Source organism: Mus caroli, unplaced genomic scaffold (assembly GCF_978045245.1).
Source record: "Mus caroli unplaced genomic scaffold, Mus_caroli_1 scaffold_7, whole genome shotgun sequence".
Taxonomy (NCBI): domain Eukaryota; kingdom Metazoa; phylum Chordata; class Mammalia; order Rodentia; family Muridae; genus Mus; species Mus caroli.
This window is the reverse complement of record NW_028227262.1, coordinates 35943565-35957513: the sequence shown is the minus strand read 5'-3', so window position 1 is coordinate 35957513 and position 13949 is coordinate 35943565. Positions and strand designations below refer to the sequence as shown.

The window sequence follows — 13949 nt, the reverse complement described above, 5'->3', positions numbered from 1 at the left end:
CATGCTGAGATGAGACCCTGCCTCAAAAGCAAAACAAAAATATTTTAAACAAGAGGAAGAAACCCATGAATTTGATTATTATGAGAAATGAAGGAATTACAATGGGAACTATGAAATATGTATATCTGAACGGCAATGACAGACCATTACCAACACTCCCGGGATGTGGCTAATTTGTGCTTCAAGGACATTAATCTGCACTCACTCCTCTCTCCTCACATATGCATCTTAATGACACTTCCTAACTGAATCAGCTTGGCACACAGGAACATTCTTAACATGGGCATATTAATCTTATGAGCAGCCATGAAGCAGGAAGCAGGATTTGCTAGCGGGGCTGGTGAACCGTCTTCATCGGGCTGTGGGGGTCTTTAGTGGTCCCAATTTCTTCATTTTTTTTCTTAAATGGTAAGAAGTTAGAAGTCAAGGGTACCTCTTTCCTCTATGTTGTACAGGCTAGAGGTCCTAGTCAAAGTCATAAGATAAAGGAAGGGAGGGAGGGAGGGAGGGAGGAAGGGAGGAAGGGAGGAAGGGAGGAAGGGAGGAAGGGAGGAAGGGAGGGAGGGAGGGAGGAAGGAAGGAAGATGAGGTTATAAAAAATAAAAAAGAAGACAAAGCCTGGTGAGTTTCTTCCTAGGATTTTTTTTTAACCTGTGCCCCCTGAAGAAAACCTTCCTAGCATCCTGTCCCCAATCTTCCCTCACGTCATTCCTTCTCAAAGGCCAACAACCAATCCTAGGAATCACTAGCATGCGTTGACTGCTCCCTGTGTACTAGGTGGGCATTTCTTCTCGTCTCTTAACCTTGGACCGGCCATGGGAAGGAGATGTCCATTAGCTCCACTTTGAAAATGAGAAAGCAGAGTGGAAGGCATCAAGCTTCGCCCACGTGGCTGAAAGAGACCGAGACGGGGCTCAGCTGTGGTACTGCTCTGCCTCTCCCTCTGATCTCTGCTTCTCTCGTTTTCCCAAAGCTCCGTGGATTTGCTAAGGCATGTAACGCTCAAGCTCCCCTTCAGGACTGAGAACTTCCTCCTAGGAAATGCTACCCTTGGCTGAAGGAGCCATCTGCCTAAGCAGGCACCCCTGCCTCCCAGCCCACACTTCTAGAGACAAGCACCAAGCAATGAATAGTCAGTAGAAGGGCGGAAGGGCCAACCTCTAAGCACAAGGCAGGGGTCTCAGCTTCCCTATGACTGCCACACTCTTTGTCCCTGAACGCCCTGCTCCCAATACCTTTCTCCAGGTGAGGACCCGACCTATTCTGCTCTGTGCCTCTGTCTGAGAGCCAGCTTCCTGCAGAAGCCAAGCGGTGATGAATGTTAACCAGGTTTACTGCAGCACTGAATCCCCAATCTCCTACCTTCTTGAACCTCCCTCTGAGAGAACTTGGGTCGGGCTGACCACCCCTCACCCCTGCATCCAAACGAACCCATTTCTTTGTATCTACTGCAACTTCTATACTACTCTGGGAGCCCCCAAGAGAGGCCATTGTGTTTGGACTATTTCCGGTCTTGTTCATCACCTGTCTCTGAGTTGGATATAAAACTGAAGCTTCCACCTTGTTGAATTTCCTATTCTGTAAAATGGGGTGATGACACTATGTTCCTATCGGATGTAAAGAATTCAGAGCACATAGACCGCTTAGGGTCTTGTATAGACTAAGCAATCATTAATCCTTTCTTTGCTACAATTCCTTATCTGCTGTCATAATAGCACTAGCCTATGAGTACTGAACGATTGGAAAAGCCTGCTGAGGCCTGCCTCACAGGCTGTCTCCCTAGGAGACAGAGGAGGCAGGCTGAGGTCTCTCATCTCTTTGTTCTCCCCGCCCCAATGCAGACCTCACTGCTGGACCCTCCAGCTTGCAAACCCTCACTCTCTCCTGCAAGGGAGAAAAAAATGAAAAATAAACTTGGCTTTGAATCCAAGGCCATGGCTGCTTTTGATCTCTGTTACAAAGCAAAGCAATTATCGGACACAAAAGCCTTGATTTATTTATGAAATTCGATGGACATCTTCGAGGCGGGGACGAGAAAACTCACTCAAGAGCAAGTCCTTGTTGCCACACAGTGAATGGCTGCTTTCAAACACTGGCCCCCCCAAACGCCCTCTCGGCTCTGCTAAGAGTCTCTCCTCATTAGTGCTTCTTCCAGAATGCTGCAGCTTCCAACAATCAAATTCACATCACGGCCAGGGCACGTAATTAAATTCTACAGGCATCGGAGTGCAGAATAATGGACGGCTATTGTTAAGGAAACTGAAGAAAACAGATTGAGGCTGCGGATGGGATGGGCTTCAATACCTAGTCTCAGCAACAGACAGGGGTAGAAGGAAAGAGTGTGACACACAGTGACCCTCCCAACTGCTGTACCATGAAGGGGTAGACTCAGAGCTGGGTCAAATACCGAAGTTTGGGAGAAGAATATGCCCTTAGCAGACATGGGCCTCAGTTTCTGTTTAACAAGGAGGCTGCACTGGAAGTCCTTCCCTGGCGCGTTTCCACATTTGGCTGAGAACTGGTTAGAAACGCAGATCCCCAGACCTACTAAATTCACAACTGTGATGGTGGAGCCCAGCAATGTGCACCTAGCACACCTTCAGGGGACTCTAACACAGGCTAGACTAGGACACTCACTGGCAGGCTATGTTTAAGGGTAAGACCTCAAACTCAAAGGCAGGAACAGCCAGGATGATAAAGAAGTCAACACAACATATTGGACAACATTAGGGAGGTTGGGCAGTGAAAAACACTGTTTTGTTTGATTTGGGTTTGGACTTTGTGAGACTGTAGCCCTGGCTTGTCTAAAGTAGCCCTGGCTTGTCTAAAGCTCACTGTGTATAGCTGAGGCTGGCCTTGAACTCCTGATTTTCTTGCCTCCATCTCCCAAGTGCTAAGATTATATGTGTGTGCCTGCCAACCTACCCAGCTTGAAATCTCCAAGTTTTAAAATGCAGTGGTTTCTAACCTGTGAGTTGAGAGCCATTTGGGGAGACCACCATAAAACACAGATGTACACATTATGATTCATAACAGTAGCAATTATGAAGTAGCATAACAGTAGAAGTTATGAAGTAGCAACAAAAATAATTGTATGATTGGAGGGTCAGCACAACATGAGGAACTATATTAAAGGGTCGCAGCATTACAAAGGTTGAGTACCACTGTCTTAATGTACTGCGAGCCAAACAGATGATGCTTAAGAGCTGAATTTGGCTTCGACTGCTGTTTGTAACCTCAGTCCTGATGTTATCTCTGACCTCCGCCATGATCTATCCTGTCTACTGAGCTCTTGCTTTGCTTCCGAGATTCCAACTCCCTTTCCCAATTGGGAGACTCACATTTACCCTTCAACACCAACCTCCCTCCCCCACCCCTGCCAGTCGCCCTCATGTTTAACTCATTCTCAAATGAGCCCCACTTTCTACGTCCTAAAGGAAAAGACTCAAACACAGAGCCAATCAGTTGTCATGAGAAGGTATATAGGCTACTTTTCTATTGTTGTGATAAACCACCATGACCAAACAACTTTATGGAATAAACAAGTATTTAACTGGGCTTATGGTTCCAGCAGATTGGAGTGTGCGATGGTGGAGTGAAGGCATAGAGGCAGAAACAGCTGAGAAATCACTTCTTGAACCACAGCAGGAGACAGAGAGGAGGAGCCTTTTGAAACCTCCAAGCCTGGACCCAGTCACACACCTCCTTCAGTAAGGCCACGCTTCCTAATCCTTTCCAAACAGCAGCCAACTGGGGACTGGGGCTCAAGACTTATAGGAGACATCTCATTCAAATCACCCAAGAAGGTAACACAGGCAAAGACGACATGAAAAAGTTATGATATGAGCCTTTCCAACAGAGGAGGAGTTTATGCCTTCTGAAAAAGCTACCTTCTCACTGTCTGAAAAGTCCCTTAAGTCATTTGGCCAGAATCTAATTAGATGAAGTTTAAAGGGAACAAATGTGTGTGTGTGGGGGGGGGGAGAGGTGAAGAGGTACAGAATACAGGCCAGAGTCAAAGAAATTGATGCAAAAAAATCTAGAGGTTTGAGGTGAGACATGATCAGTGAGTTGAAGTGTTGAGACAGCCCGCTCCACTCCAGGCTGGTCAGTGCTTTCTCCTGAATGCTTCTCCCCATGAACTACTACAGGTCAGAGGAACTCAACACAGCCCATAGTGAGAAGCCTCAGGGGAGACCACAAGCAAACAATAGAGAAGATTATAGTGAACAGAAATATTTGTCTCCAAGAAGCAAAGACCTGGATGGATTCTTTTGATTTCTGTCCCCAAGCAATGAACAGGTTTCTGCATTTATTGGATATTTGTAGCCCTCAAGGGTGCCGCCAGAACAAAACTTGTAATATTGAGTTTCTGCATCAAAGGACTGTCTATTGATCACAGCTGTCCCCAGATAGACTGAGCAATCCTGAGAGGTAAGATGCATCCTTTGTTGAGGGACATCTAGTTAAGTATGATAGAAGGACTGGAATAGAGAGGCCAGTGGTCATCTATTGTCTCTTGTTACTCATAAGGACACTGGAGCTTTTCTTGAGGAGCCACCCTCACCTATCCTTAGCTCTGTAGATCAGCAGAACTGAGCACCTCTTGCTCCAGAGGGCATCTACCTACACTTAGTCAAGGAAGGTAGCTTCTTGACCACAGACAGGAGGTCACGGATCATCACATGACTGTGCTGGGCCAATCAGCCCTTAGAAGATCTAATGCTAGATAAAGGGACTTAAAATAGACAAGATATAAGCCTGGAGCTGCTGGGAGCCACCTGGTCATGAGAATGGGACAAACTAACAACAACAAAAAAGTGTCAATCTTCTGGAAAAATGGGAAACAGATACCAGAGCCACATAGTAGAATCAAAGAGACTATTTTCTGATAATAATCTTTGTGTTCCAAAAGGCCCCCACGCCTGAAGCCAAGGTCACCCTGGAAATGCTGAAAACCCTTTTTTTTTCCCTTGAAGCAGGGTGAATCGTGTTTCTATTGTCCACAGCCATGGTCCTGATCATTTCAGATTGCCTCTAGGATCTCCTCCAGTCCCACTTGGCTTTGACTGAGCCAGATCCCTGCCCGTAAAGCCAGCCCACCACCATGAACTTCTAAATGACTTTCCCCGGTGCTGGGGACTGAGCACAGTGCTAATTATGTATGCTAGTCAAGAGTTCAGTCTCTGGGCCACCTCCCAAGCCCTTCTGATACTGAACTGAGGTAGGAGTGGTGTGGGAGTCACAATCTGTGCTGTCAGGCCCAGCAACCTGCCCTCAACAAAGCAATAAAAAGATCCAAATTAACAGTGGAAAGCAGAAGCCGGGCAGTGGTGGCGCATGCCTTTAATCCCAGCACTTGGGAGGCAGAGGCAGGCAGATTTCTGAGTTTGAGGTCAGCCTGGTCTACAGAGTGAGTTCCAGGACAGCCAGGGCTACATAGAGAAACCCTGTCTCGAAAAACAAACAAACAAAAAAAGTGGGAAGCAGAAAGAGGAGATTTATTCAATGCTGGCCACTTTGAGAAGAGGGACAAAGAGATCCAGAAGAACCCTGGGGTCCCTGAAGTGAGATGGAAATTTAAACAGAGAGCGGAGGCTATGCTGTCCTAGTTAAGGTGTAGTCACACCACTGACCCATCTTTGTCTGGGATTCAAGTTGTTATGAAATTGTGATGAAATCTCTTTCAAGAAGACAAATGTGCAGAGAGCCAGACGCGCACTCATGCACGCGCACGTGCACACACACACACACACACACACACACACACACACACACACACACCTTTCCCTTCTGCTAACATGAGATTCCTGGAGAAATCCCTGTCTCTGTGGGGTTCATTGTTTCATTGGTCTGATAATCGACAGACACAAGTATCTCTTTGGAACATGTTTAGTCTGACAAGCCACGTATACTCCTTTCGGTTTTTGAGACAGGGTCTCACTAAGTTGACTGGGTTAGCCTTGTATTCACTCTGTGGCAGGAGCTGGCCTTGAACTTGAACTCATGATGGCTCAGCCTCCGGAGCTGCTAGATGACAGATCTGCACCAGAAGGTGACATGGGTTTCTGGAATTTGCAGTGCTGCCATTTCTTAGGCAGGAGTCCCCAAGGCTAGGGAGTATGGCTCAGTGCTTAAGAGCACTTTCATCTCTTGCAGAGGATACAGGTTCAGTTCCCAGCACCCACATGATTGCTCACAACTGTCTGTTAAACCCGTTCCAAAGAATCTAATTCCCTCCTCTGCCTCCGCAGGCACTGCGTGCACATGGTACACATATACACATGTAGGCTAAACACTTGTGTACATAAAACAAAAAGTTTAAAAATAACCAAATAAAAACAACATGAATGAACAACCAACAACAAAACTCCCAGACTCTCTATGAAAGGAAGTGCAGAGAATGATGGGAGAATGAGACTCAAGTTAAACAGTGAACTGTTCTATGTGAAGACAGCAGATAGGACAACAATTTCAGGTCCACGGGAACCACTCCTGATCTCCTGCGGCTCCACTGCCACAGTAAGACTGGGTGGGTGGTCAGGAAACCCCCACCAAGCACTAGGGCCCCCGAGTGGTCGCATGCCACCATATTAGGAACCACTAACAGGCTTCCATTCTTGAGTGGGGTCTCAGCATCATATCTTATGTTGGCATTTGACCTGCCTCGGCTCTTTCAAGTGGTCCCCTCTGTAGTCATTGTACCAGACCCACTTTCCAGATGAGAAAACTGAGACTTAAAGAAACTGACTAGAGTTGTCAGTGAGACAGTGCAGAGACAGACTAAAGTTCTGTCACATTAATGATAAGGGGTTAAAGCCACATTTGGCCTTTCCTTGAAATGGCTCAAGACTTTGGCCCACCTACATAAAATGGAATGCAGCTTCCCACCATTTGTCCAAAACTTAGTCCAGAAGTGGTTGAGGTAAGTGCAGGAACTCTTCCTTTATAAGGAGCACAGGGCTTAGTTCTAAGTTATATATAATGTGGTCAAAACAATGGGGCCTTGGTGGACTAAATCAGCCAGGCACACTTGTCCCTGACACTCTCCCAGCCCACAGGGGCCAGGTTACTTCCTTTGTTCTACAGGACTGGCCTGGTAACAAGGCAGCCAGGAGCTCAGCTGTGGACATTTTTCATTATTTTCCACCCTGTTAACCTCCATCACAAGTCAGGCTGCTGTCAGACTAAATGAGAACTGCAAAGATCTATCTCACTTGTCCCCCGGCTCAGCTCAGGAAAAAAGAGCCTTCATTTCCTAAAGGCCTTGACGACCCTTTCTCTCTAAGTCATCCACACCTAGGAAAAGGCTCTGACAGCAGCAGCAGCAGGCAGGAACCAGACCGGGATTAGGACTCCAAAGCAGCAGACAGCTAAAGCTTTTCAGCTGGCCTCTGTGAAGCACTGTGGGATTTTTTTTTCTTGACACTGTATTTACCTTTCTAATTATGTTTGCTTATGCAAATATTAAATTCAGACCACATTTCCTAAACACAGCATCAAGAGGAGGTGAGTAGCATATTGTGCGTTGGGAGGACACGAGCCAGCGGCTACAGTTCTGTGGGTATCATCCTCAAGACGGACGATCCAAGCTCAGACCTTAGAGAGGCGATTGTCCCGCAAGTCAGCAGCTTGTCCCCCCGTGTGTCCAGCAATGCTGGGCCACCAGATCACTAAATTGGTACCTGGGAAGACGAACTGAGCTACAATGTGTTACAATCGCTGCTGGCCTGGGCTCACAGTCAGCTCTGAGCAAGGCCAGAGCAGCCTGTACTGCCAAACCCCTCCAGGGTGTTTCCAAGCCATTTTACAAGTGAGAAACTGAAGCACAGGCAACTTAAGTCATAAGCTTAAGAATGCATAGGTCACAGGAAAGCGACTTATTCCATCTAACACCAGCTGAGACAGCCAACACAAGTTGGAAATCAGGGCACAGGCTTAAGTTACAAGCTGAAGATACACAGGACACGCAGGGTTTTTAAAGGATGCTACCAAGTTTGTTTTCTTTCTTAAATGTTAAGGAATCTACCTTCCTACTGAGGTCCTTCCACACAGGAGAGCATGTTTGAACTTCACATGGGCCCCAAGGAGCACCTGATTTCAGCCTCACTCAACAGACTGAGAGGACAAGGCAACATGACACACCCATTTTACAGAAAATCCAGTTCTTCACACATTTACAGAGCCTCCATTGTGCCAGACATTGTGTCAGAAGCTCCGGACAAAGGCTTCAGGGGACATAAAAAGGGACCATTCTCTTTACCTTTGGCTCCTGCATAGTTCCCTGGGTAAAACCTTTCTTTTACCAATGCGGTGTTCCACCAAAGTCTTCAAAAATGTAAATCAGCATTCCTATCATTCTCATTGTGGAAACCGATCCTAAGTGACTAGGGATATGGGAAAAAGCTCACAGTGGGGCTTTTTGTAACAGCAGAATAATGGCATTAACCAAAATGTTCAACGGGAAGAGATCAGGTGCGTAGGCCTGGGTAAGTCAGTATAACAAAGTGCTATGCAATCTTTCAAAACACAAGTGAACGTTTTCAGCGTGGGAAAATTTTTGACAGAGAACATTATATAAGTCTGGTAGGTGATATAAGTAGGCAGCAATATCAAATATGTGGTATGATCTTACACAGGGGGAAATGTGTATGCATTCTAGAAAGTACACAAATTATAAACATGCAAGGAAAAGAATTTGTATAGGTATACATAATCTCTTAAAATCTCTAAGTGATTGACTGATAACATTTCTGCTCGTTTCCATTTTGGGGCTCACATCTACCTCCATTTTCCCAGATTGCCCATAATACATGTATACTGCACACCTAGGCACCTAAAGGTTTTTACTCCTGTGGCTACAGGTGCTAAGGTGGCTGAGTACACACAGTCTTTCAAAGGCAAATGCAGAGGTCACATCTGAGCCAGGACAGCACAGTGTAGCCCTTGCCCTCTGTATTATTCAACACAAGCCTTCCTGGTCCCTTAATGCCCAAACTACATCTCACCATGACAGTAGACTACTATCATGGCTGGTCTGGGAAAGAGACCCAGGGCAGATAGGGCAGCTCACCTTTTTGAAGAGTCTGATGACATCTTCACTGATCTGGGAGAGGCGGACGATGACATTGTTCATGAAGATGTCGTTGAGGGTGGCATGGTCTCGGCTCTCCCGCCGAGTCTGATGCAGTACTAGATACCAACAGTTCACAGGCGAGAGGAGGTATTGATCCTTCCTGTGGGAACCAAGACAGCTCAGGTTGGCTTCACATCAGTTCACCTGGTCACTCACTCTTGAGTCTCATAGTCACCGTCAAAGTCAATCTTATTACACCTACAGAATAGAACTACGGAAACAGGCCAGAGAACGAAGGTGATATTCCACGGTTATAGAGCGTGCTGGCCTTGGGTCTCTGACTCTGTCTATGCCCTGAGCTACCTATACTTTCTCTGAAGATGGCATCTGCCATGCACCCTGGGAAGAATATCTCTGACTATTTTATGGTCTCTAGGTCTGTGCAGTGGAAAACACAAAAAGACATTTTCTCTCCTCTAACCTGTCTACACTAACCCTGAGAGTCCCCTGGGCTCTTGACACTTTTGTCCTTCCCTAAAGAGCTCCTGACCTCCTAGAAACCAGTGTGACAATGACAACCTTGTGTGAGTTGGCCCTAAGGGCTTGGGCTCTGGGCGTGGTAAGAGGAGCAAAGGAAGACACGGGTACCTATGGGACAAATAAGCTTTTGTCCTATAGTGGCTGATGGATGCTCAGACTGACTCTGGCTGGACATTATGCTAAAATGGGGTGTCACACTGTGATCCCCTGGAAACAGATCAGAAGTTCATTCTCCAGCCTTGGGCCTGGTGATCTGGGTTTTAAGAAGGCCTCCCGGGCACTCTAGTGTGAGCTGGAGTCTGAGAAGCTTTGGCTATGGAGTAGCCTCTTCCCGAGCTAATGAAAGAACAGAGAATCCCTCTGTCTCAACCTTCTCAGATTCCTCTGCAGGGCTGAGAAGGCACATACACTCTTCTGTAAGGAGAAAGGCAAAAGGCTAAACTCAACTGCAGTCAATGACATCATCTTAACCCTAGGTGGGGAGTTCGTGTTCTCCAAGCCTGAATCTTTTTCTTGCTGTGCTTTCTAGTGTGGAAAGGCTAAGGCCCTCTGCTAGCTCCAAAGGCCCCTAACCCTGCCTTGTTCTGCCCCTGCAGTCACTGTGGCCAAAGCTACTGAGGTAGGCAACTCCCACGGTGACTGCACCTCCTCACCAGGGCGCCCCCCAGAGGTGTTGTAAAGAACTGCCCCAGGGGGTTCCTCCCTCACCAGCTCCCCAGCTCCTGGAAGTTTAGAAGGCAAGAAAACCATTTAACTTCAGGGTTATTTTTTTTTCCCTTCTATCACCAAACGGGCTGAAAATCTATGCAGCAAACATTTGGAAGAAGAGATAGAGGCAGTGGTCAGAGCAGCAACTCTAGCTTGACCTAGGAATAATGGGAAAGACACATTGTCAGGGAGGATACTTGACTATCTGAGGAAACATGAAGAAGATAGAATACTAAAGATTTGTCCTTTGCTGGTCACTGGAAAAATCTGTTAAAATACAGTGCCAGCTAGGATCCCAGCGTATTAACTCCACAGCGGCTCCTGGGTGAGCTGTGTTTATCAACAGACCAGGGGCTCCTTGTCAAGAGGCTGAGACAATAGATAGATAGATAGATAGATAGATAGATAGATAGATAGATAGATAGATGATAGATAGATAGATAGATCTAAGGAAGGAAAGAAAGAAGAATTGATGGGGGGGGCTGTGTAGGTTAGTGATGCAGACACACCCAGAGCAGTCTCCAGAGTAACTCCACCCTGCTGGAGTTGCAAAAAGCCCAGGAACGCTCCTCCTATGCGCTTGTACGCCAGTCTCTTCTGCTTGCATGCCAGGTTCTTCCTGCTGGGACACGCACACGTGCCCTTCTCGCTACCTGGACCATACTTTGCACCTCCTTCTTCCCTGACTGCCTCCTCTACTTCCTGTTAAGTAGAACTCAAATGACATTTCCTCCTCAGAGAGCAGTCCCCTGACCATGGCTGAGCATGGCAGATTTCAAGTGTCCTCTCTGGCCCGCAATCCTGGCGTTGCGCTGCAGCTTGGTGGAAGTACAAACTGTCAGGAGCTTTAGTCAGAAACCCTGGGGTTTGGCCTGGCACCGCTGCTTCACAAGCCCTCCTGGGGACTCGGACGCATGTTTGAGAAGTTCTATGTTAAAGTTTGGACCTAAGTGTCTCCCATGGGGCCATGCATTAAACACTTGGTTCCCAAAGTGGTGCTGTCAGAAGATGGGATCATCTATAAGAGGTGGAGGGCCTTTAATTTACTGAAAGCACAGTCTCATGAGACCCCAGTTCTTCCTCTTCTACACTTCCCAGGCATGGGGCTATCAGCTCTGCTGTGCCATGAATTCACACCATGATATGCTGTGCCCTACACACACACACACACACACACACACACACACACACACACACACACAGGAGACCTGAAAGCCTAATTACAAACTGAATACTACAAGACTGTTAGTCAAGAGATAACTCTTCTCTTCATAAATTATCTCCTGGAATGTCTTATAGTTCCAGGAGGCTGCCTGATCCATGCTGCCTTTAGTTCCATGTCCCACCCCTCACCTTTCTGAGAGCTCTCAGAGCACAGGCAATGTTTCCATTGTACTCACTGCGCTCAGGGCCCAGCAAGGTACTGGTTACCACAGAACACATGCTGCAGAAGATGACCCTTGAGAAAAGTTCTCGCTTATACTGGGTCATTGAAGGTCAAGTATGGAGTTTCCAATCAGAAGTGTGTGTGTGTGTGTGTGTGTGAGAGAGAGAGAGAGAGAGAGAGAGAGAGAGAGAGAGAGAGAGAGAGAGACAGACAGAGAGACAGAGAGACAGAGAGACAGAGAGAGACAGAGACAGAGAGAGAGAGACAGAGAGACAGAGAGAGACAGAGACACAGAGAGAGAAAGAGAGAAAGAGAGCAAGAGAGAGAGACAGAAACAGAAAAAAAACAGGCAGGCAGACAGACAGACAGACAATTAGAGAGAATAATAAATTCTCTCAGGAAGCCCCAAATTCTGAGAATGCTACTAGAGGATCATTGACAGTAAGGCTGGAAAGACAAGCTAGAGGCCTGATTGCAGCAGATGTGGAGTGTCAGGTCAAAGCAGTTGGAGCCCTGCCACCCAGGACACAGAGGTTTGAGCCCATGTTACACACTAGAATAGCCTCAGGAACGTATGAAAGTACCAGGGCAAAGCGAATTCAGTGCTCTAGGATGCAGCTTGATGTTGGTGTTCTAAAATGTTCTCCATTTTACTCTGTAGTCAGAGTTGAGAATTCCTGTTCCAGGACATAGGAAGTCACAGAGGTTATTTATAAGTATAACCAATGTGTGTTTTGGGAAAAAAAATCACTGAGAGAAAATTGGATGGTGTGTAGGGACATAATGGTTAGATGGATGGATAGACGGATGAGTGGGGTAGATATGTAGGTAGGTGGCTGGAGGGAGTAGATACATGGATGGAGGGGTGGGTGAGTGGATGGATAAGTAAGTGGAAGGATAGAAGATACAGATGATGAGTGGATAGATGGATGAGCAGGTGGGTAAGTATGGACATAAACAGACAGGAGCACCACTCATGAAGGAATCCTAGTCCAGTAGAGGGAGAAGGTGAATGCTGGGTGGTGGCACTGGGAGCACTGAGGTCCAAACAAACACTCCTCAGCAGGGACTGTTTCATCCTGAAGAGCTACTGGAAACGGGAGTGGGAGTAAGAGAGAATGGTGGCTCTGAGATTTGGCTTTCAGGCAACTGGGAGGAAGCCAATGACACAGACTATGGAGCACTGCAGAGAAGGAAGCAGGTTTGGGCAGAGAAGACATCCCATCTCGCTTCCTACTGCTTCCTGGGTGGTGATAGAAATGAAAGGATTAAAGGAGAGATGCCATAATTGAGCTGTTACTGAAATTGCTTCAGGGGCTTAGCTCAATCTGGGATGCAAGAACTGAACAGCATCTGGGGAATTAAATGTGTAAAAATTATGGACGTTTCAGAGGAAAGCAAAAAGGCGAGTGATTATGAAAGAACTCGGAAGTGCAAGATTGACTTTAATGATGGCCTTTAATTAGGTTGCCTGGCCAGAACGAAATGGCAGAAGACAGGCAGAAAGAACAGAACCTGTGGGGCCAGGAGGTTGCACAGCCCAAGATCGGGTTGTGGAAGAGTGTAGGAGGGAGGAGGGGGAGGGGCAGGAAGAGGAGGTGAGATGCAGCAGCAGGAGCAGCTAACTTGTGGGTCCATGCATTTATATGTGTTCACATGTGAGTGCATGCATTTGCACATGTTCACATGTACCAGCTCATCCAGGCGCTGTGTGTGTAAAAACTCAAATTCTCTCGTGAGCCTCTGTCTGAGCCTTCCACTCAGTAAGAAAAATACACCATAGACAGGAGATGCTGCTGCAGCCTCATTAATGTATGCATGGGAAAGAGGCTGCAGAGCCTCCCCATACCAGATCCAGAAGTCATTGCTCATTGCTCTCTTCTTTCAGAAAGCACTTTCTAGACGGGGGATCAAAGGCTAGAGCGGACATTCCCAAGGCAGAGCCTTCTGGGTAGAGAAATAAGACCAAAGGGCCAGCCAAAAGAAGAGAAGGGCATGCTGGTTAGCTGACAGGCAGCTGAGGGATCCTACATGATGCTCTGGTGTGAGACCCAGGGTGACAAATCGTGCCTGGTGAATCTGGTGAATAAGGCAGAGACCAACAGCAAAAGACCTTTAAGCATCATTAGAGAGTCTAAGCTTCATCCTGAAGTCATCAGGGAGCCATAGAAGGATCTAATGTTAAAAAAAAAAAAGTAAAGGTATGAACTGTCCATAGTGGGACCCTGAGAGGACAGG

General features: G+C 47.0%; 1 protein-coding gene across 3 annotated transcripts in view; it reads right to left on the bottom strand.

The window, feature by feature from the left end:
• The window catches only part of Srgap3 (SLIT-ROBO Rho GTPase activating protein 3), a 230695-nt gene that overhangs the window by 90310 nt on the left and 126436 nt on the right, over nt 1-13949 (bottom strand). For all 3 annotated transcript variants that reach the window (XM_085840189.1, XM_021165145.3, XM_029478506.2), the window contains exon 3: nt 9074-9236. In XM_085840189.1, the coding sequence (XP_085696315.1) occupies nt 9074-9236 (163 nt within the window). The remainder of the gene's footprint in view (nt 1-9073; nt 9237-13949) is intronic.